The sequence below is a fragment of the Equus quagga genome, chromosome 11 (assembly GCF_021613505.1).
Source record: "Equus quagga isolate Etosha38 chromosome 11, UCLA_HA_Equagga_1.0, whole genome shotgun sequence".
Taxonomy (NCBI): domain Eukaryota; kingdom Metazoa; phylum Chordata; class Mammalia; order Perissodactyla; family Equidae; genus Equus; species Equus quagga.
The window spans coordinates 67784883-67808346 of NC_060277.1; the positions used below are offsets into that span (position 1 = coordinate 67784883).

Consider the following 23464-nt stretch of genomic DNA (forward strand, 5'->3'; position numbering starts at 1 on the left):
AGATGCCATCAACGTGTGCTGCTGTGTGTTGGGCATGGGTAGCATGAGTGAAGCTTTGCTCTCGTGAGTTGAGAACAACATTGGTATAAATGTTTCAACATCAATGGATTCAATTCTGAGATTACTGAATCACTGGGGCCCTGGGGGTGGCCTACTAACTTGGGGATTGTTACTAGGGTGGGCCCCGAATCTCATGGATGGTATGGTGGCCAGGAAGGGAATTAAAGGATGTATCTAGGGAGAGTTCCTTTATCACTTACCTATTCATAAATCCTCACTTGATACCCACCATGTGCCAGGGAATAAACTGATGAGCAGATTAGACACAGTTCTTGTCCTCAGGGAGCTTACTATCTAGTAAGGGAGACCAGCAATGAAGCAGGAGGGACAATGCCAGGTGCTGAGCACTCTGATGGGGTGAGGGACACAAGGTGTTGTAGGGCCACAGGGCCGTGGCACCAAAGCCAGGTCTAAGGGCATGGAATCACTTTCTACAGGAGAAGACATCTAAGCTAAGACCTAGACTCCGTTCCCCTTTGGTCTCCTTCTTCACCCCGCTCCTCTCTAGGAATCCATCTAGACTTCAGAAACAACAAAGCACAATTTGGACTAATAGGAAAACCAAGCTCAACACAGACAAATGAAAAATAAATCTGCTTTTGCCCCTGTTCACAAGCCATTCAAAACCCCCAAGGTGTCCATTTTCATTGTCTGTCTCCAGCCAGAAGTGGCTAGTCCCATGTCCCCCGTGCTCCTCCTGGCATCTGGATGGCACAGGGAGGGCTCTGGGCTTGGCTGCTGTGGCCACCAGACCAGGCTCTTGGGTTAGGCTTCTACAAGGTCTGCAGAAGTCCTGCCAGCTCCAGATGGACATTCCCTGAGATGCTGCCATCCCACCTGGACAGCCGGCAGGTGAAAGCCAAGGGAGGCAGGGTGGGTACCCAGCAAAGATGTCATCAAAGCTCCATAACTTTAAGGTTGGAAGGCAACTCGTATGACACCTTGTTTCAAGATGAAGAAATGGAGACCTGAAGAGTGGTGAGGCCGAGCCAGGACTCACAGTGGTGTTGAGACTTCAGCTGCCGAGCTTGCTGGCAGTCCCCAGCTCTCCTCCATGGCCCCACTTCTCCCAGAGTTCCACAATTAGGTGAGGATGGGTCTCCTTCAGGGCTTGGTAGAATTTGTCTTTGCAGGCCCAGTCCCAGGACTTGCTGAAGCTAAACAGCTTGCGCATCTGGCTCGGCGTGGTGGCCTCAGCCCGCACTTTCTCATACTGCTCTTCGCTCAGCACCAGTCCATGCAGCTTGTCCAGGACAGGGTCCACCGATGTCACTCGAGCCACCAGCTGCTCCCGGTACCGGTCCACGAAGTGCAGCGAGGCTGGTGCAAGTCCGTGTGAAGGTGAGACTGCCAACAAACAAAGAAGGGCTTCACCACGGCTTCTACCTCCCATGCCACGCCCCCCGCCCCCAGCTCTCTGCACTCACCTCAGCTGCATCCCTGGCTCCTTCTCCCCCTGTAACCACCAGAAAGGCACCTCTGCCCTCTGTCATGTCAGCATCTAGCCTAGCACTCTGCTTGAGCTGGGGTTGGGGGGGTTAGTGGGGGGGGTTCATGATGGAGGCGTTTGAGGCTGTCCAGTGGGAGGTGCCAGGGCCTCCACGGGCAGGAGTAAGGGGGATGGGGAGGGACTCTGCCCCAGGGCACACACCACTGTCCAAGGCTTGATCCCTTGTGAGGTTTGCAATGATGGAATCCCTTTCTTTCTCTCTTCCCTCCCTTCCAGGACCAGATAGTACACTCCAGAACTGCCATGGCTCCTGCGATCTCTAACAGCTGTTACTGACCTTTCAGGGCTGGAGGGACCGGAGTCGCAGTAAGTCTGAGATCTCCTGGAGGAAAACAGATATGAAGAAGCATCTGTAACAGTGCTAGTTATTGACACAAGTGATAATCCTCAAAACTCTTACCCACTTCTGAGATTCTTTGATTCTGAGAACTAGCTACAGACAAATTCTGATAGAATCTAGAGTGAGGGCTGGAAAGCTCCTTCGAGATTGTGTGGGTGAATCCCTTCCTCATGACCACGGAGAAATTGAGGCCCACAGGCCATGACCACAGACAGGGAAAGAGAGAGAGAGAGAGTGGGAGAGAGGGAGAGAGAGAGAGAAGGCAAGTAAATGAGCAACAGCAGTTTATTCCTCCACACTCTAGACATGGTTTAATCCAGTCTTGGCCTGAATGGAATCCTGGTGGAAAAATAACTAAGTCCCTTGCTAGGTAGCTTAAACTATCTGAGATCTCCTTATCCTGAGCAGAAATGTACCTCCTTGTCTTTGTTTGGCCTTCTAGACTCACACCGTTCTGGATTTTGATGTCAGAATTAAGAATCAAGATCAAGAAAATCTTAGCCCTTGGGAGGAAAGGGTGAATTTCAATAGGAAAAACTACGGCAACAACAACCAATGAAGAGGCTTAAACAATTACTTTCATAAGGAGAGGAAGGGGGAGTCCACAGCAGCTCATGTGGACAAGACCTGAGATTCTGAGCAGAGCCCCAGTTCAGTGTGACCTGACAGTGTGGGGAGGTGGACACCAGGAGAGGGCAGCTCCGGTTGCGGGACTGGGAGCACCGGTTTCATTCATATGGAGGGAGGATGGTGTTCCACATCCTTCCTGCTGACTGGACAGCATGGAGTCCATCCTGACTCATCTGCAAACTGGAGCATATACTGAGGAAAGTGACTGGGTTGCAAAGAATCCCAGTTATTCGAAATAGAAGAGCAGTGATGGCAGGAACTGGAAATGTTTAACTGGCATAAGAGGAGGCTTAGAGGAGGCCATGATCACAGTCTTCAAGTATATGAAGGGTTTTCCCATCAGGAAGGAAATAGACTTCTGTCAGCTCCAAGGGACAGAGTTGAGACTAAGAGGAGGAAGAGATTGGCTTAATATGAGGAAAAAGAATAATTTTACTACTGTTTACTAAGGGCCACCGCATGAAACATGTTCCTACATCATTTTATTTAATCCTACAAGTTAGGCATTATGATCCTCATTTTACAGCTGAGGAACCCGAGACTCAAATGAGTTATTTGATTTTCCCAAGATCACGCAGCAAGTAAGTGCCAGAGCGGGTTTCAAACCCAGGGGCGATGCTGGGGCTGGTTAGTTCTCCACCTGTGATGGCACCCAAGCCAAGACTGAGTGAAGCCCACTCTTTCCCACCACACTGTGAAGCCTGTTTGTCGCAGCTCGAAAGGCAGATTCACCATATTTCAATAGCTGACAATGGCTGGTTGTTCCTAAAACTGTTTAGGGTATTTTGGTTCTTGGGGGTGTTGGTGCTGGACTAAGAGACTGTAAAGTTTCATCCACCCCTGAAAATTCATTATTTGATTCCCTCTTGCCTACCTTGAAAATAACTGAATGATCCAGGTTAGAGTATCTGATATTGCCAAAATTGGCTCAATCCGTACAACCCTATAACCACCTACTTCTTATTCTTTCATCTCACATCCAAGCTATTGTGAGAAACTTTGCCAAAGGCCTTGTGCATGTTGAAATCTGTTAATTAAAGGGCAGTGTGGAGACACCATGGTTCTCTCCCATGGTTCTTGGGAGAGAGCATGGAGCTTAGAGTCAGATTAACTTGAGTTCAAATTATTATCATATCAGCTGTCATGCAACTAGAAAAAGCCACGTTATTTCTTTGAGCTATTTTTTTTCCCATCAGCAAATTGTGATTATACAAACTCACACACACATGCACACTTTAATTGACTTTCTCTCTCCCACCTCTAAGCTCCCTGGACTTGTCTCAACTTTACCTCGTTTCACCAAGGCCTCCCATACCACAGTCCCATCTTTCTTGTCTCTCATTTTCAGCTTGATCCCTGTCCCGAAATGGTCAATGTAGAACTCAGAGAAGAGCTGGGATTCCCCAGGGCTCCGATAACAGAGTTCCAATTCCTGCAGAGAGAAAGAGTCGTCATGTGAGAAGCCACCGATCATCCTGTAAGTGAGATCTTTCTCCATCTGACATCCGCTTGGCCCTGCTCAACCCCACCGGGACACTAGGATGATCAGTACTGAAATTAATCATTACCTTCAGACACTGCTCTTTTCCTAATTTCCCACAAATCGTGACTCGGAAGGATGAGGACACAGCTGGGACCCCATGGATGAGTCAGGACTCATCCTTAAATGTAGTGCTCGCACATCCTAAACCGGATCCTTCTCCCTCCACCTTGAACCAGATCCTCCTTCCTCTGTCTCCCCTATCTTGACCCCAAACCCTCATTTCTCCAGCCCAAATCCTCTCTTCTCATTGGATCCTAAACTTGACCCACTTTCAATCAACAGAAAATTTATATTCATCTCCTTTCCTAAATCACATCCAATACAGAACTCTTGATTCCCAACTGTCTTCCAAACATTCTCTCTCCCCACTTTCCCCAAACTCAGTAAATGGCACCACTGCCCACTCAGCACTCAGTTTCCAGATTTAGGCATCATCCTTAACTCCTTCCTTTCCCTCCCCACAGGCCAAGTCCTATTGGCTCTACCTTCAAGATATGCTGTGAATCTATCAACCTTTCTCCGTCTCCACTGCGACCTTCCCAGTCAGGCCACCATCAACTGCTGCCTGCAGTATTGCAATAGCCTTTCCACTTGTCCGTGTTTCCATTCTTACCCAGCAGCCAGAGGCATCTATATGAAAGTAAATCAGGTCTTGTATTACCAAGTTTAAGACCCTCTAAAAGCCTGTCATTGCACTTAGAACAAAATCCAAACTCCAGGTCAGGGCTAATGGGGCCAATGGACCCTGCAAAACCTCTGCCTCTTGTCTGGCCCCATCTTCCTCCTGTCTTTTGCTGCACTCATTAAGCTCTGCCACACTGGCCTCCACTTTGTCACCTGGAGGTATCAAGCTCCCTCCTGCCTCTATGCCTCTGCTCCTGAAGTGCTCTGCCACAAATCTCCATGTACCTGAGCCCTTCTTGTCACTCAAGTCTCAGTTCAAATGTCATCTCCTCAGAGACACTTCCCCTGACCACCCAGTATAAAGTTGCCCAAGTCACTCTCTTACATGGCTTGGTTGTGTTTTCTTTACAGAATTTCATGGTTCGTGGTCATTATTTCTTTAATTATTTATATAGGTCTCACCCCACCAGGATGTCATCTTCCCAAGTACAAGGCTTTGTCTTTTTCACTGAATTATCCCCACTGAAGACGGTGCATAGTTGGCACTGGGTGAATGTTTGTTGAATGACTGAATCATGTCTCTCTTCCCTTGTTTACAACTGATATAGCAGGAAAATCCAAGGTATTTATCCTTGGATTCATGTTTCCCAACTCAAAAGATATATCACTTCCTCCTAACTACTGGACATCTATTCCATTTGTCATTGTCACATGAGATGGCTCAACGATTCATCTCACAACAGAAGGAGAAAAGAAGTCAACCACAGACTACCATTCAGTGGACCCTCTGATCCTAAGCAGCAAAATCTGGGCAGGGTGAAGATTGAATGTCATGGACGAATGTCCAGTGGCCTGATGTCATGCCCCAGTGGCTGAAAGGGGAGACTGAGAAAGAACAAAAGCCTGCCCGTGACATCCAGGGACTGATCTGATGCTCACAGCCAAAGCTCAGTGTTATTACAGTCTCACCTGAGGCTGCCATCCCAGCCATTTTGTCCTTGTAGGACACACGCAATTTCACAGAATGTCCCCTTCAGACAGGTCACTTTGCAACCCACAAAATGCCAAACATCCCTTCTTCCCACTAAATGAGTGACTGCTGTGTAAGCAATTATAGCTTTGTCCTTGCTATATCTGCCCTCCCTAGAGATAAGATTTGTTGAGGTTCCCAATCATAGAACTGCTCCTGCCTTCTGACAACACCCAATCTAGAGAAAATCTCCATTTCCTTAGGCTTTTCCCCAAATTACCCAACCAAGGCCCAAATCCTATACTGAGTTCTTTCCAATGCTCTTGTACTGAGAGGCCACGCCGTTCCCCATGGCTCATATTCTCTTACTGCAGTGAGTAATAAACCCAGAGTGTTCAGCTCCAGATGTGTACCTGGTGCTTTCGCCTGGAGGACATTGACATCCTATAGCCCAACACTTCTCAGTACCCCTAAGTCAAACCCCATTGTCGTCCCCATCCTGAATGGGACCCTCCTTCTCACTAGCTTCCTTTCTCCCAATCTTTGAAGCATTCCTGCTCACCCTAAGTCCCTCTTGCTGTCTGCCCAACTCCATTTTGCCTTGTCCCTGGGAATGCTATGAGACCTGCCCCACAGGTATTCCCAAGCGTGACCTCTGATCCCAGTGAGGGGCGAACATCTGGGCTGCTCACCTTGGGGATTATTTCTAGCTTCTTTGAACCGGACACAGTGTAGCGGGAGCCCACGTAGAGTGGGGTCAGCGGGGGTGGCTTGTGTATTCGCACAAACTGGAACTTCTTTTCTTCATCGTCTATGGCCTAAGGAGCATACAGAACAACGATCAAGGGAGATGTGGCTGTGTCTGGTGTCTGGCTCAGAGATTCCGTCCTATGGAGTCTGGTCTGAATAAAGTAACGTGGTGCTTCTCTGTGTTTGTGTGGGAAGGGGGGGCTGTACCACCCCTGCACCCCTCTCCCCCCATGCACTGCTACACAGAAAGCCCACCCTTGGCCTTGGCTAAGTTCAGGGTGGGTCTCGGGGCATTGCTAGAGAAGAAGTGAGAACTGGGGAAAGGAGAGAGTTCTGGGCATGGGGCCTTCCCATCCTTTTGACGCCTGGAAAGAGTCTGCAAAAGGTTGCCCAGAGATGAGTGAGGGAGCAGCAAACCCCACTGGGGGAGACCTTAGGGAGCCAGGAGACCAGTCCATGGCTGAGCAGGGGGCAGGATTATTCACCCACTTCAAGGTACCCTTTTATAAAGAGGCCTATCCTTATTCCCAGTTGACCCATCTGGGGGGCTCTCTGGCTGCATTTCATGATTGCTCACAGCCCACCCTGGCCCGCCCTTTCTGGCTCTTAGTCCACCTTCCGAATGGTGCAGTCGTTGGGGATCAGGTAGAGGTGGAAGGTGACTTCCTCAGGTTGAAAGTGATAGTACAGCAACACGGTGGAGGTGACGGGAATGAAGGGCAGGGCAGCATGGATCATTCTCAGTAGAACTCCCACCGGGGAGAAGCTGGGGTTTTCCAGGACTGCGTAACATGGCTCCACCCTGGCCGGCTTCTCCAGGAGCATCCCCTCCTCTTTAAAGTGGGCCACTTGGAACAGGGAGATGTCCACATGGGCCCCTGTCAAAGAATGGATTCAAGAGGCGAGGATTTAGTACCCTGACTGAGTCAGGCTTGGCTGGAGCAGTGGGGTCGCAGGGTGTAGGCTCAGTGGCCTTCATGGGGCACTCAGCCAGGGAAGGGGGCATAGCTGGGTCTGGGGCCTTTGGGGGCTGTCGGCAATACTGTCTCCAGGGTGGGAGCACTGTAGGAACTCCCTTGAGCCAAATCCATACACAGGCCCAGTCCCTGGCCCTGGAGCTGGGACAGACACTGACCCCATGATAACCTGTGCTGGTGTGAAGTCTGTAACTGTGAGGGCCGTCAGTGATGCTGGCAGGTTTGTCTCCAGGCAGCTGGAGAACAAGGAGGAGGGAAGGATAGTGGAAATGGAGTGACCAAGCGTAGTGTACATTTGTCAAGTATTTGGCCACCCACCGTTCAGACTCTTCCTGTCAGGAAGAACCTCCTTCTCCACCATGTGTGGATCTTGGCAGGAGACAAGCTGGTCCTCCCACTCAGGAAGTCTCTACTTCCTGGTGGCTATGACACAGGTGTGCAACCAAGACTTGACTAAGTGGATGCTCCTAACCAGGCCCTTGATCTTGAGGGGGTGAAGCAAAGATGAAAAGACAGAGATTCTCTTGGCAGCAGCAGTAGAGTCAAGAGTCCAGTGGCCACCATGGCAGGAGGGTCCTGCTGGGGCTGTGTCTGCAACAGAGGTCTCCCCATATTTTTCTTTGTGTGACCTTGGCTATGTTCTTGGTTTCTCAGCACCTTTTGGTGCTGCATCTTTTTTTAAAGGCTTGCCTAATCTTTTGTTAAGTCTATAAGCTACTCAAGAATCATCCTATACATTCCTTTTCTGCCTAAATCAGACAGAATTGGTTTCTTTGATTGCAGCCAAGAACGCAGATCTGTGCACCAGGCGAGGATGTTAACACCACAAGAAAGAGCGTGAGGGATGAAGGCTGGCAGTGGGAGCAACCCCGGCCTAGAGGTCAGGAGTCCTGGCTCCATCCCTGTGTTGCCTGGCAACTGCCGCAATGCAGGTGGTTTCTGGCAACAGAGGGGCATCCGGCAAGCCAGACAAGGCTCTTAGGCTGCATGGGCTCCAATCAGAACACTGCTGAGTGATGTTAATGCCAGAAGGGGCCATGGAGACCATTACTTAAGTTTTCTCATTTATTAATGGCTTTTTTGGGGTGAAAAATAACACCACAGTGGTGTACACAATCTGAAAAAGTGTGGAAGAATTCACCTGTGATCTCATCAAACAATACAACTATTACCATCTTTCCCTTTTCCATTAGTCTTTCTCTGCAGCAACATCTTTCCACGTTTCCATTGTAGTCCACGTAGCTTTGTCTCCTGCCTTTCCCAGGTCAGGTTAAATTGTGGCAAGCATCTGTCAGACCTTTTTTTTTTGTGAGGAAGATTTGCCCTAAGCTAGCATTTGCTGCCAATCCTTCTCTTTTTGCTGAGGAAGATTGTCCCTGGGATAACATCTGTGCTCATCTTCCTCTACTTTATACGTGGGACGCCTGCCACAGCATGAGTTGATAAGTGGTGCGTAGGTCTGCACCCAGGATCTGAACTTGTGAACCCCGGGCCACCAAAGTGGAATGTGTGAACTCAACTGCTGCGCCACTGGGCAGGGCCCTGTCAGACCTTTCTAATGACTGCAGCATACACTCCCTGCTAGTGAATGCATCATCCTGGAATTCACCACTCACCTCTTGTTTCAGTGTTGAGGTTGCTTCCAGCTTATCTCCATCATAAATAGTGCTGCCATATGCACATATTTCTGCAGAGAGCTTTTCGATTTCCCTTGGGTTATTGCCTTGGAATCAATAAGTCCCAGGGGATGAGAAAAGTGTGTGAAACGATGAGAACATTTTTTTTCTTTTAAAAGATTGGCATCTGAGCTAATACCTGTTGCCCATCTTCATCTTTTTCTTCTTCTTCTTTTCTCCCCAAAGCCCTCCAGTACATAGTTGTATATTCTAGTTGTAGGTCCTTCTAGTTGTGGCATGTGGGACGCTGCCTCAGCATGGCTTGATGAGCGGTGCCGTGTCCGTGCCCAGGATCCGAACTGGTGAAACCCCGGCTGCCAAAGCAGAGCGGGTGAACTTAACCACTCGACCGTGAGGCCAGCCCCCTGGAACATTTTTATGACTTGTCCGCTTTAGCCAAATTTCTTCTCCAAGAGCAGGTGCCACTTTGCACTGCCACTGGTGTCACTAAGTGGATGGTCTCACCTTGCCCTTCACAGCACTGGAATGTCCTCACATGTCAGATGGGGGGAACTGAAACCCTGGGAGGGAAGGGCTTTTCCCGAGGTCACAAGCCTGCCAGAGCCCTATGACAAGAACCCTGCCCTCTGACTACAGTGGTGGCACTTTCAGACTGCTCTGTGCCACGCTAATTTTGGCTGAATTCTGGAAGGTGCTGTGTGTCTCCAGCTCACCTTCTTGTTAGGGTGACCAACTGTCCTGGCTTGCCCAGAACTGAAAGGGTTCCAGAGATGCAGGACTTTCAGTGCTAAAATCAGATGACCCCAGGCAAACCAAGATGAGCTGGACATCCTACTATGTGTGCATATTGCCCTTTCCATAGACTGTAACAGAATCCCTTTATCCAAACTTGCTGACTGAGTATATTTGTGCTAATCGATTGGAGGGAGAAAGGAAGCAACAGAGAAGATCCTGGTCTGAAGGGGAAGAAGGGTGAGTGGTGACTGGGACAGGTATCACTGGCATAAAGACTTTCTCTCTGGAGCTGCCTTTGACTGGTCTCATTAGAAATATTCAGAACCAGCCATCACAGGCTAGGAGGGTTTCTGTGGCAGGATCTGGGGCCCAGGGACTCACATCCCTTTATTAAACAAAAGTACACAATAAACTTCTGTTTACTTGTGCTCCTCAATCCAGGTCCCGTGGTTATGGCTGTGAAGAGGGACAGCACGGGCTCTGCAATCCTGGAGCTCATGGCCCAACAGGGAAGACAGACAGCAAATAGAACAACGAGCAAAGCTCACAAGTGCTGTCCCTCCTCCTTCCCAGCCTTGGGCCACTGCCACTCCCACAGTCCAGGAGTCTGAGGGCTCTGTCTCATTTAAACCCTGCCCTTGGCCTTATGGCCTGATTCCACTGCCCTACCCTTCCTGCTGATGTGTTCTCAGCACCTTCCAGGCTCAGGTGAGCTGTTGAGGGTAAAGTGACTTTCCTGCTGGAGGAGGGGCACCGGGAGCCCCACTACATAAAGGTGGGGGCATAGAGGGCTGTCTGGCCAAGTGGTTAATGACATGGGCTGCCGGAGTTTGACTCCCAGCAAAACCACTTACTGCCTCTGAGAGTCTAAGCAGGTTACTTAACCACTCCTTGCATCACCTGCAAAGTGGAGCCAACAACAGCGTCCACCTCCTAGTGTGACTCTGAAGATTAAACGAGTCTGTGTCCACAAAGCACTTGGATAGAACGGTGACATGCTATGGTTATGGGTAAAATGCAGCTTGATCAAGAGCATCACAACCTGGCTGTTGTGGTTCTTTCCGTTTCTTCCTTAAATGACTTGGCCCACTCCTCCTGGTAACCCTTGGGGTCTGGGAAGGAAAAGGTACTCTGATCTTTTGAAGATGCATTTTGCTGAACCTGAGTAGTTTTTGGACTTTATTGCTGTACAATTCAGAAGGCGTTGGTTCCAGAGAAGCAACAGACTTGAGGCACGTGAAATATCATGGTAGTTCCCAGCAATCTAGAGCAGGTGCATTCCTGGGGCAGGCAGGGAGGGCGAGATGGAGGAGCAGGGAATGATCCCACCCAGGTGACTGTGTGAGTACCCTCCTTCCCCACGGGCAGCACAGAGGAGCGAGCACACCAAAGTGAGTGAACTCACTTTCCTGGAGGAAGGGCTGTGTGGAGAGCAGGGGTCTGTGTGTGCTGGGGGAGATGGGTAGTGGGGGTGTGAAGGACCTGAAAGGACAGGGTCAGCTTCATGGGCACGCGGCCTATGCAGTCCCACAGAGCTCTGTGCTCATAAGGGCCTCACGCTTGGTTTAATGCTCTACTGTCGCCATCTTGAAACTCAATAATTTTTTAACAAAGGGCCCCCTGTTTTCATTTTGCTCTGGACCTCACAAGTGATGGAGCTGGTCCTGCAGGAGGATGAGACTGCCCAGAGTGGTGAGTTCTGTGAGGCCCTGGGGTGAAGCTGAGATGCTAAAAGCTCTAAGCTCCTTCTATAGTGGGAGAAAACTCACCGTGGAAAGTTGATAACTTGATATAGGACCTCACCAATGACAGTGAAGAAGCAGCCAGTGCCCAAATCCTAAATTAGTATCGCATTAGGCAGTGAGGTCATTGTTTCCAGGACAACCGACAGCTGCAGCCCAGGCGGCAGGCAGCAGGGATTCCTGGAGGGGCTGGGATTCCTGGCTGGGCGTGGCCATGGTGAGCTACAAGCAGCCTTTGTGCATTTCACCTCTTGCCCTGTGTACGGAATCCAAAGGGAACAAGTGCTGTCCGGGCACAGGGTGGGGTCCAAAGGTGGTCTAGGGAAGGCTGATGGCACATGGGCTTGGGCAGGTGTGGGGTGGGTGTGGATGTAGCTCTCGTTGCAGGGTTAATAGGACCCCAGCTCTGGGAAGCATCCTCACCTCTCTGAGCTTCAATTTCCTCATTGATACAAAAGGGAAAAATCATAGTACCTAACTTACCAGGTCGTTACAAAAATTGAGATGCTACCAATACATATGGAACTGCCTTGCGTGATACCAGGCACAGAATGCTCAGTTAATTGTTCATTTGTTATGATTAGCCACGTCCCAGGAATCCTCAGAGAAAGTGCCACCAACTTGGTGAATTCACTCCTGTCCACATCTGGCCTTCAGCCTATAGGCTTAGGCTAGATTCCTGTGCCCTTGGAGGGCCACTTCTTCCTTGGGCAAACCCCATTTCCTAGGCCTACCAGAAGGATGTACAAGACTGACCAAGGCATGGTTAGGGTGTCCTCCTGACAGGGCGTGGCGGGCTCACCCACCCCTGAGAGCTGGTGTGAAAGGGGGCCTGGGAGCAGGTGCTAAAGTCACGCTGCCCTCTCAGTCACTGCTGGTGCCTTCTGGCTCCAGGCCTTGGACGCAGCAGGTTTTTCCTAGAATGTCTTGGCGTAGAGTGGAGCGTGGCAGTGTAGCCCCGAGCATGGCAGGCCAAGGGCAGACCAAGTGCTCTCATTGCTGGGCAGAGCCGAACCCACTGACTCCATGGGCCAAGCCCCTCTGTCCCTGGCAGAGACAGAGACCCCCTGGGCAAGGTCTCACTTTGTGGGAGGGGCAGGATGGCTGCTGTAGCAGCTATATTCACCACTCTGCAGATGGTCAGGTGGGAGGAAATAACTTGCCCTAGCTGTGGTCTGAGCCATCAGTGCCTGCTCCCCAGCTTTCCCCCATGTGGTGGGCCTCTACAGCCCCTGGAGCTATCTTGCTCCTCCCTCCCTCATGCTTTACTCTGGAACCTTCCCTAATGACCCTGTCTTTCCAGCCATGTGCCTCCGGATCCCTGAGTCTTTCCCCTTGGTCCTGGTCATTTCCCCGCCCCATGCTCTCTCTTCCTGGTGTGCAGCTCGAATTGTTTACTAAGCCTTGTGGTCTCAACAAATGAGCCTTCCCTGGTCCTGGGTGCTGGGCAGTTCCCTGCTTGTTATTTTTATCATTCCATCTTTTTCTTTCTACTAGTTTGTAAATTATTCTTCTTGCATATATATTCTTTGATTATAATATATATATATATATATTTTTAAAGATTTTTATTTTTTTCCTTTTTCTCCCCAAAGCCCCCTGGTACATAGTTGTATGTTCTTCATTGTGGGTCCTTCTAGTTGTGGCATGTGGGATGCTGCCTCAGCGTGGTTTGATGAGCAGTGCCATGTCCTCGCCCAGGATTCGAACCAACGAAACACTGGGCCACCTGCAGCGGAGCGCGCGAACTTAATCACTCGGCCACCGGGCCAGCCCCTGATTATAATATTTTTGACCCTAATATATTTGACCCTAATATTTTAATGTAAACCTAACGTAAATCAGTCCCTTGACCTAGAGGTTACCAAATATATTTAACTATGGGGCTGGCACTGTAAATTAATGTATCAATCAATATACCAATGAAACATTGAAAACATATCCCCCTTTATTTCACACATATCATAAAAGTGCTTATAACTGATATAAGCTGTAACACAAATTGTTTATTAAATCATTCTATCATAATTAAGTGATGCTCCTGTTTGAGTCATGATCTGACATAGGGAGCTGCATCAGACTCTTCTAACTTTCTCATTAAATTGATAGACTCTGGGTGCCTGGCACTCAGCACTGGCTGGGTGGGCTCCTGATGCCAGCTGTGCCCACATGGCCTGGTATGGAGAGCCTGTGCTGTAGCCCCTGCCAATAACAGTGCTCCTGATGCCCCCACCTGCTGCCCAACAGGCTCAGACCCTCCTGCCTACCCTGGGCGTCTGGCCTGATACTGCCTCGGCCACGCCATTCATGCCTGCACCACACTCAGGTCCTGTTACTCACCTCTGTGGCCAGCACTGTATGATGTGAGGTCATTCGTGGTCTCAGAAGGTGGAGAATTTCTTTCTTAGCCAGTTCAGAAGTGTTTCAGCATTTTAACCTGGACAGCACTACTGGTGCAGTCTTTACCTTCCTTCTGAACAACACAAAGACCTTAGAATTCTGGGGCCGGCCCTGTGGCTGAGTGGTTGTGTTTGTGCGCTCCACTTCAGTGGCCCAGGGTTTTGCCAGCTCGGATCCTGGGCATGGACATGGCACCGCTCATCAGGCCATGCTGAGGCGGCGTCCCACATGCCACAACTGGAAGGACCCACTACTAAAATATACAACTATGCACCAGGGGGCTTTGGGGAGGAAAAAGGAAAAATAAAATCTCAAAAAAAAAAGAACCCTTAGAATTCTTTAACACTCTTCTTTGCTATTGTCGTTGGCATTTTCATTCTCTCTTTTAAATCCCTGGCATCAGACATTATTATTGTTGATTTATCCAGTTAATGTTTTCTTAGACATACCCATACACATCTCAGAATCTTTGCTGACCGTTCCATCTTGCACTTCACACCTTCCGTGTGGGATCATTCTCCTTTTGCCGGGGTACATCCTTTAGAATTTCCTTTAGTCAGGATTTGCTTGTAGAAAGCTCTCTTGGTTTTAGTTTGTTTAAAAAAAAAATCTGTTTTATTCTCTTCTTAAAAAAAATAATTTTTCTGTGGTTACAATTTTCTTGATTGACAGCTATTTTCTCAGTAGATTGAAGATGTCATTGCATCGTCTTCTGCCTTCCATTGCTGCTGTTCAAAAGTCAGTTGTCTGCCTAATTGCAGTACCTTGCTAGATAATTTATCTTTCTTTCTGGGTGCTGTCAAGACCTTCCCTTTGACTTTGGTATTCTGTAGTTTCATTATACTGGGTCTAGTGCTGATTTCTCTCTTTTTTTTTTGATTTTTGAGATTTCTCATTATGAGAAGTCACAACTTTCAGCAATTCTAGAAATTTCTTAGAAATTCTCTCTTTGAGTACTGCATCTTCTCCATTCTCTCTATCTTATTCCTTTGGATTCTGATTAGATGCATGTTAAGCCTCCTCATGCCATCCTCCCTGCCACTTAATCTTTTTTCCCCTATATTTTCTATAAATTCAGTTTGTTTCCAAACTCAGTTGATAATTTTTAATGGTTTATTGCTTCTTGCTCATATTTTTAAGACTACTTATGGCTTTAAGCATATGAAACGTACTTATTTTGTGTTCTGTTCGTGGTCATTTCAATGTCTGAGTCTTTATGGGACTGATTCTGGTACCTGCAGTTTCCATTGATTTTCACTTATGGTACCTTGTTTGCTGTTCCTGAGATTTTTGACCGTGAACTTATATTTCTTGGCACTTTATCTGTGGGAAGTCTTTGGAGGTGAGCGAGGTTGGCATAAGTCCATTACTCTTTATGACTACATATCCTACTGGGAAGCCCCCCTTTCATGGCTGCAGCTCTCAAATGGAATCTGGTGACATGGTTTCTTCTCATTACTAGTCCCTAGGTACCCCAACATTCTTGTGAGTTCACTTAGACTTACTTTGTAAATAGTGCTGTCTTTGAAAAATCTCTTCAAAAACCTCAACAGCATATCATCTGTTTCCTGCTGGGACCGTGAGTGATACAAGCTATGTGAAGAGCACTTACTAAGTGCCAGTTCTTGTTGCTATGGAGGAGAACAGTTTCTATATAGGGAAACTTGCAAGGAATTCAGGCAAAAATAATTATGAGGCTGGGAGAGAAATATACTTCAAAAAAGGTATGCCCAGAGCACTGGGGAATGAGGGAAAAGCCGTCCCCACTCTACAACCCTCTCAGTGTCTCTAAGGAAGCCCTGAGCTCCTCCCCCAGCACGTTGCCATCCAAAGCCCCCTTCAGGCCTGTTCTCTCCACCATCACTTCCCTCCACCCCTCGCTCTTGCTTACCTTGGAGGACCACAAAGTGAGGGAGGTACACAGCTGCCACAGCTCCTGGCTCAGCCTTGATGTCAAACAGAGGCCCTACCACCATCCAGCTGTGCTGTGGGACAGTCCTGTCCAGGAATTGGCCCCAGGCACAGAATTCAATCTCGATGGTCACTGGCCCTCTCACCACAAAATGGAGACCTGTGTTGGGCCAGCGGTAGGAGCCAGCCATGGGGAGGTGAACTCTGGGAGAAACAGGGAGAGGTAGACACTGAATTACTCTACACAAACTCACTGAGCGCATCCTTGATGCCAGACCCCATGCAGGGCACTGTGGATTTAGCCGAGTGGCTACAAGCTGAGATGTTGGCGTCAGACAGATTTGACTTTGAGTCCTGGCTCCTTTTGTGTATGTTTGAAAATTTTCCTAATAAAACCTCTTTTTCCATAATAAAAGCCCCCACCTGGTATCTCAGCCCTGTGCCTGCCTGCTGGCTTGGAAGGGGAGGGGACCTGATGAACTGTGGGTGGGGTGCTGACCGTCTGTGGGGGCCCAGTGTGGGGATGGTAGGGTGGCAGAGGCCAGCCTGGGCTAGCAGAGCCCGCTCACTCACCGGTACAGACTCCTCTCTTTGTCAACCACCTCGGTAGCCACAGGACCCATGGGGCCCCAGAAGTCATCTTTGGTCTCCAGAGGCTCCACGTGCGGGTCCCCTGGAGAGGCAGGAAAAGGCAGAAAGAGGGGTTGCACCTGTACCACTTGAGGGGAGCTGCTCTCTGGAACAGGCAGGGCAATGGTCAGCTCTAGGTTCTTCTGTCTGGTCTCCACCAGCCCTTGAAGGCTGGACCTTGGAGGGGCCCCTCCCAAGGTTGATCTGCCTGGACGGTGGCAGGCATGTGTCTGCAGCCTCTGTTCCTGCTTTTGGGTTGCCCGCCTGCTCTCTGGGGAGGCCCAATCCTGCTGCCCCCTGACCCAACCCCTGCCCACCTGCCCTTTCCCAAGATCCAGAAGTGTCGCTTTTCCCAGCATGCCCCAGGTGGGCAGCTTATGAGAGGAACATGGCTCAAAAGATGAATGGGCAGGAATGGAGAGGTGATGCCCAGACCTCAGAAGCCCAGAGTGGGCCTTCGGAGACTGGGCCCTGGTTCAGAGTCTGAGACATGCCACATATGTTCTGGAGAGGAACAGCCCCAGTTCCCGAGGCTGGGAGAGAGGGAAGCAGAAGGTTCTAGGAGTGGGAGACTTTGCATGGGGTGGGCTCTCCTAGGTGAGGAAACTGCCCTGTCCTGAAGCAGAGGCAGGGGGTTGGAGGGGATGACCTTCCACAGCTGCCCCAGGAGCCATCCTGTTGTGAGGCTGTCAGCCTGGCCCCTTCAAACTACCTGATTCTGCTCTCTACCGCTTGAGTGAGCACCTGTTTTCACTCATCTCTCCTCCATCCCGGCCTTCGTTAGGGGTCGTCACACTCGGCTTCCTAGACACAGAGTTAGTTGTTCATTCTCCTTGAGATCTTGGAGGAAGCTAGGCCTGTCTACGAGTCATCCTTGCTTAAATTCAGCTCATCCGAATTTGAACTCATGGCCCCCGTCTGAGCTTTTCCATAGTTCCTGTCTCCGTGAATGTCCCCCCATCTGCCCAGCCATCCGTGCCAGAACTGGGGTGTCGTCCTGACTCCTCCCATGCCCCCTCCGAAAGCTGAGTGATCACCTAGTCACTACCTCCAAAATAGCTTTCCATTCTATTCTCTTCTCTCCACCTCCACGGCCTCCACCCTAGCCCCAGCCCCGGTGTCTGTGCTTGAACCACCGTAGCATCCTTCCGCTCTTGCCCCTCTCCAGTGCATTTTCTACACAGCAGCTGATCTTGAAATAGGAATCTGGCACATCACTTCACTGCTGAAGCCCTGAAATGTCTCTTCATTGCTTTTTGGGTAAATTGAAAGTTCTTAACATGGCCTAAAAGGCCTTACTGTGCCCCTGTGTCCTCCACTCCCTAATCCCACCTGTGTCACTCTCCCCTACTCACTCACTTCTAGACCAGCGCTGCTCCAACGCGGTGTTGAAAATCACCTGGAGGGCTTGTTAAAACACACATTCCTGGACCCCCCCAGAGATTCAGGTTCTGCAGGTCTGGAGTGGGGCCCGAGACTGCATTTTTGACGAGCTCCCTGGTGATGCTGATGCTGACACTGCTGGTCCATGGCGTACACTTTGGGTAACACTGCTCCAGACACCGGGCCTTCTTCTATTCCTCAAAGGAGCTAAGCTCAGAGCCTCTACCTCTGCCTGGAGTTGACCCCTTCTCAGCCCAGCTAACCCCTCCCATCTTTCAGAGCTCAGCACAGTTCCTCTGGACAGGTAGGCCCAGCAATACACTCACACTGACCCCAGGTGCGATTATACAGGCTGGGGGTCGCTGGTGCCCGTCTCTCTCCTGGACTAAGCTCCTGGCCCTTGCTCACTGCAGTGTGTCTAACATACCGTGGGTCTGCAGGGAACCGTTTCTCCAGTGATGAATGGCTCTTCCTCCTAAGCCTAGGCGCCCTTTCCCTTCCATTTCATCTGAGGCACAGTAGCCAAGAACCCCGGGACAGGTGCACTTTGCAGTAACAGGCAAATGCACCAAACTGGGAGAACTTGGGGGCTGTAGCAGATTCCCCGGGGGAGGGGGGAGGGGAGATGACTGCTCTCCCAGGGGCTTGCCCCTCAAGCACGGGGTGTGTGTCTATGTGTGTGTTTGAGGAGTGGTGGGGTGGTCTGATCCCCAAGCCTCGCTCTCTTTGTCTTTTGTCTCCCCCTGGCGGTCACTGCTTTCCATGTTCCAAATCTCACCCACTCACTCATTCACTTTTTTCATTGTTCATTTCCTTATTCACCTAATGGAAGGATTCAAGCAGAGGAGTGACGTGATTCTATTTGTAGCAGACAACCAACCAACCAACCAAACCTCACTCTGGCTGCTGTGGTTTCTTGGTTTTCTCCCGGCTCTGCTCCCTTTGTCACACCCCAAGTCTCTCCCCCATCTCTTGGCTTTGGGCCAGCTGCAAAGTTCTGAGTCTCCCCGCCTTACCATCTGCTGAGGATGAGCAGCTGAGCGTTCTTCTCCAGGGCCCGCAGCATCTCTGTCACCTCCTCATTCAGCTGGGTCTGGTCCAGCCTGCAAGCACAAAGGAAATCGAGTTCTCCTGGGACCCCCATACGACCCTGAGGTCCTCAAGGCCCAGAGGCGAGGAATCTGCCACCTCCTTTGGGAGCCTGTCACAGGTTGGTTTCCCTGGGAATTGGGCTGTGAGATGGAAAGTAGAGTGAGGAGGTTTATTAGGGTGTCTTCTTGGGTCAACATACAGGGCAAAGGAAGAGAGGGAAGCAGGATTGCACAGAAGGGGAAGTTGGGCTGTGATGCAATCTCAACGCAGACCTCAGCCAACTCTGCGGGGGGTTCTGAAGCTGGGATGGCCCTTCAGAGCTGTCCCAAATTAGGATGAGGGGCTGGGTCTTTATACCCTATCACCAGTCAGTCATTGGACGTAGGCCACCCCAGGAAGGGGATGTCGCCTTGGTTGAGATGGCCATCGTTGGCAGAGGCCAGTCCTGTAGTTGGCTGCCAGCAGCATTCCCAATGGCTAGGGGTTATGGCTTCGTTCCTGAAGGGGATCAGGCCAGCTCTTCACAGTGTCCACCACAGAACAGCCGTTGGCTCAAATGACCACCTGTGGGTAGGTCCTGGGATTTGCTTCCCAGGCGATAGAGGTTTGTTGGAAAGAGAATGCCCTGTTTCCATCCTCACAGGCCTTGTGTTCTGGGGTTTCCGTGGCATTTGGGATAGCCGTTGCCCTCTTTGGGCCTCTGTGTCCTCATGTCTAACACGGAAGGACCTGCTCTGTCTGTTGTGAGCCATGGACAAGGTGGGTGAAGAGACCTGGTGCCCTGTAAAGGGCGGGGCACACCTCACTCATGACTGCCATCAGAGCTGTTCTCCGCCTGGGGAGGGGATGGAGCCCACGATGTCAAAGATGGTCCTTCTCAACCAGGTCCCGGGCTCCAGGAAGGAAGGAGGCAGAAACCTTCACAGGGCATCAGAGAGCAAGCTGCCCTGAGGCAACCAAGATTTGACTAGTCCCTGGTCAGCTGGGGCATGAATAGGATCTGCCTGCAAAGGCTGAGCTCTGGAGAGGCCCTTCAACACAGAGGAGATGGAGAGAGCAGAAATGCTCGGTGGGGAGTGGGCTGGGGCGCGAAGGTGCCATCCCCAGGGATGCAGTTCCCTGGGTAGAAAGGGTCCGAGTCAGCGTGGAGAGCTCCCACAGGCGGACTGCGAAGCCGGTTACCCTGCTCTGACCCCTCCTCCTTTAGGTTGCAGAGTCGGTGAGGGAGGCCCGGCTGAGGAAAGCCAGGGCCCCGCTTCACAGAGCCCCTTCGAGAGCTGGCTGGAGCCTCAGTGCAGGACCAGAGGGGTCCAGACAGGTGGGGCTCTGGGGCCCCTGTCAGCTCTCTGAGTGTGTCCCAGGGCCCCAGCCAGGAGCTGCAGGGAGTGTCCAGCCAGAAATAGCCTGTGGACTTGTATTCAGGACGTGAAGGAAAGAGGAAGCGGCCGAGAGACAGCTTGGGGAGTGGCTGCTCAGAGAAGGACGCGGCTCTCGGGGCCTGCAGGATGGGAGATGAGGGCTGGGGTTCACTGCGCTCTGGCCACATGGGTCTCCCCTGCTCTGAGCCCGTTTCTGTCCCGGGGCCTCCCCCATATATTCTCTTTGTCTGGACTGCACCCTCAGACTGGGCCCGGTCAACTAGTTCTGCTTTAGATCTCGGGCTGGTGTCACTTCCTCAGAGAATCCCTCGCTGGCCCCTCACTCTAGTTCCGTCCTCCCCGCATGTTACCCCTCACATAAGGCACTGCGCTTTCCCTTCACAGCACTCCGGGGAGTTTGGAAATACATGTGTGCGTGTTAATATGTGAGGAAAGTCTATCTCGTTCCCACTAGAGTGTAAGCTGCAGGAGGGCAGGGCCGCCTCTGCGTGCTCACTATTGCATCCTCAGGGCCTGGTCCAGTGCTTGATAGGAGGCGTGCAATGAATGAAGGAACGAGTGAAGGGACGGAGGAACGGAGGAATGGAGGAAGCACCGCCCTGGAGTGGAGAAGTGAACCTGGGAGTCCCCTCAGAACACTCAGCCTCACTAATAGTTATCCTCTCAACCGGCTCAGCTCTATTCCCACCACTGTTCTGGTTTTTACATGCCTTTTGTTTCATTACAGTCGATGAAGCAGTTATGATAGACCCATTATACAGATGAAGAAACTGAGGCTCAGACGAAGACCCGCCCAAGTCACGCGGCCTAAGTAAGTGGCAGCGCTTGTAAGGAAGCCAGGCTGACCGTGCTTTTCTTTGTCCCTTTTCCTTGCCCTGTCCAATTTCATGGCACCTGCATCCCTTGCCACCCCTCCCCACCACTTCCCTGCCCTCTGCCCAGAGGCACCCACAGGGCCTTACCACAGGAGCATGAGTTGGCAGGTAGGACGTCTGAGCCCTTCACAGAGCAGCTTCACGCCAAGGTCGTCCAGCTCGTTCTGCTGCAGGTCCAGCTCTGTGAGCCTGGAGCCGGCACTCAGCACGGAGGCCAAGTCCTGGCAGAAGCCAGACGTGAGGCCACAGCTGACCAGCCTGCAGGAGAGATGCACACAGGCCCACAGGCATTATCCTGAGGGCCCTCTCCTCCGGGTGACTGGGGTCTGGTTTCCCTTTCTAGTACCTGTGGCCCTTTGGTGGTCCGCAGTGACATTAAAGGAAGATAAAGAGATGTCTGGCTTGCAGTAAACTGGGAGACTTACATTTTCCTGCTGCAGCCAAGGAGCCACTCAAGATGCAGGCAGCCTTCCTTCCTCACCCCTGCATGAGTCCCATGAATCCTGCCCACTCGCCATGCCAATCTCGGACGCTTAATTGACCCATTGTCCCATTGTCCCACTTGTCTAAGTGTTAACCACTTTGGCCCTGCCAAACACACAGCGTCAGCTGACGTGGGATGCTTGGTGGGTTTCAACATTAAGGGCATCCACTACACGGGAGAAAAAAGACCGAGCTTCTAATATAAGAGCAAGGGTTGAGGAGGAATCTGATTGCTTTGGTTGGAATCAAGGGTGCATCCTGGCCACGCCCCTGAGCTCTCACCTTCTCTCTGCCCCGTGGTGGGAGGGCAGCTCCCTCCGCCTCCCTGTGCCCACCCCACAAAGTAGTGTCAATGAGAAGCAATTACAGCAGTCGCTGCAGCACGCAGCTCGGCTGTCTCAGCCCCTGGCAAAGGTGCTTGGCTCCGGCGTCCTCGAGCACATTGCAGCTCAGCTCCAGCTCCGTCAGGGTCTGGCTGGCGCTCAGCCCGGAGGCGAGGTCCTTGCAGCCTTCAGCTGTGAGGCCACAGCTGGCCAATCTAGGGGAGACATACACCGGTGGCCTTGACTTTACTCACCTGTTGATTCCACAAACACTCACAAGCACCCATTGAGCAGCTACTCTGAGCCAGGCCTGTGGGCTGGGCAGAGGTCAGTAAGACCCCCCAGTGCCCCTTGAAATGCATAGGTTCTGAGGGATAGACATAGAAACAAATAACAGTAAGTCAGTTTTCGGCTGTCTTTTGATCAAAACCCTCCCATGTCTTCCAATGTCATAAGAATTAAAATCAAGGTCCTGTCCTTGTCTATGGGACCCTGGAGATCTGACTCCTTGTCATCTCTGTCCTCATCTCATATCCCTTTTAGCTGCATCTTCACTGTTCCTTAAATATTCCAGGCATGGTCCCACCTCAGGGCCTTTGCACCTGCTGTTTCTTCTGCCTGGAACGATCTTCTCACCTGCTATCTCATGGCTTGTTCACTCACCTGCTTCAGGTCTTTGCTCAAAAGTCACCATGGTGAAGTCTTGCTTCACTGCTCTCCCCGTTTAAAATTACACACCCAGCCCACCCCCTACCCTTTTCTGCTTTACTTTTCTCTATAGCCCAAACCACATACAATATATTTTACTTATTTATCTGGCTTTTTGTCCCCCCTGCTCCAGAATGTAAGCTCCATGAGGAAGGAGTTTTGCCCGTTTTCATTGCTAGTTGTAGCTGAGTGCCTAGGGCAGTGCCTGGCACATAGTAGGCACTTAATAAGTATGTGGTGAATGAATGAATGCAATAGTGTCAAGGAGGGCAAGCCAGGCGCAGCTGAAGGCAGAGAAGGAGTGACTAATTTTGATGAGGGAAGGAGGAGAAGACGTATGTGTCCTTGAATGACGAGTAGTTCACCAAGATGAGGGTGGAGGAAGGGGACCGGCTGGCAGAGTGGATGTGAAATTACAGCGTGTGTTTAGTTTAGTGACATTGGCATAAAGGCTACACGAGGGGAGATGAAGTTTGAGGGTAAAGCTGGAAAATATCGAGATACTGGTAGGTCTCCCAGTCATTATTAGCTGTCTGGACCTTGTTCAGGTGGCAGTGATGAGCCGGTGACAGTTCTTGAGGAGGGTAGTGATGTGTTCTGGGCACTGCTTTGGAAAGATGCCTGACAGCGAGTGGAGGATGGTTGGATGGGGCGAGGCAGGAAGCAGTGGTCCAGGTGGGAGCGGATGAGCACCTGGGTCAGAGCAGTGGCTGTGGGAGACTTTTCTGGTGGACCCAACAGCGCTCGGTGCCTCTAGATGTG

The 23464-nt window shown here is 50.9% G+C and overlaps 1 protein-coding gene across 1 annotated transcript in view; it reads right to left on the reverse strand.

Annotated features, from left to right (window-relative positions):
• Positions 1–654: 654 nt before the first annotated feature.
• Positions 655–23464, reverse strand: part of NLRP1 (NLR family pyrin domain containing 1) — a 54445-nt gene continuing 31635 nt past the window's right edge. Inside the window, exons 7-17 of the mRNA XM_046677656.1 lie at positions 22039–22209; positions 21276–21446; positions 18859–18945; positions 17189–17263; positions 16403–16663; positions 15810–16033; positions 7043–7305; positions 6370–6495; positions 3831–3972; positions 1848–1892; positions 655–1407 (exon numbers count right to left, since the gene is read on the reverse strand). Of these exons, the coding sequence (XP_046533612.1) occupies positions 1076–1407; positions 1848–1892; positions 3831–3972; positions 6370–6495; positions 7043–7305; positions 15810–16033; positions 16403–16663; positions 17189–17263; positions 18859–18945; positions 21276–21446; positions 22039–22209 (1897 nt within the window). The 3' untranslated portion in view covers positions 655–1075. The remainder of the gene's footprint in view (positions 1408–1847; positions 1893–3830; positions 3973–6369; positions 6496–7042; positions 7306–15809; positions 16034–16402; positions 16664–17188; positions 17264–18858; positions 18946–21275; positions 21447–22038; positions 22210–23464) is intronic.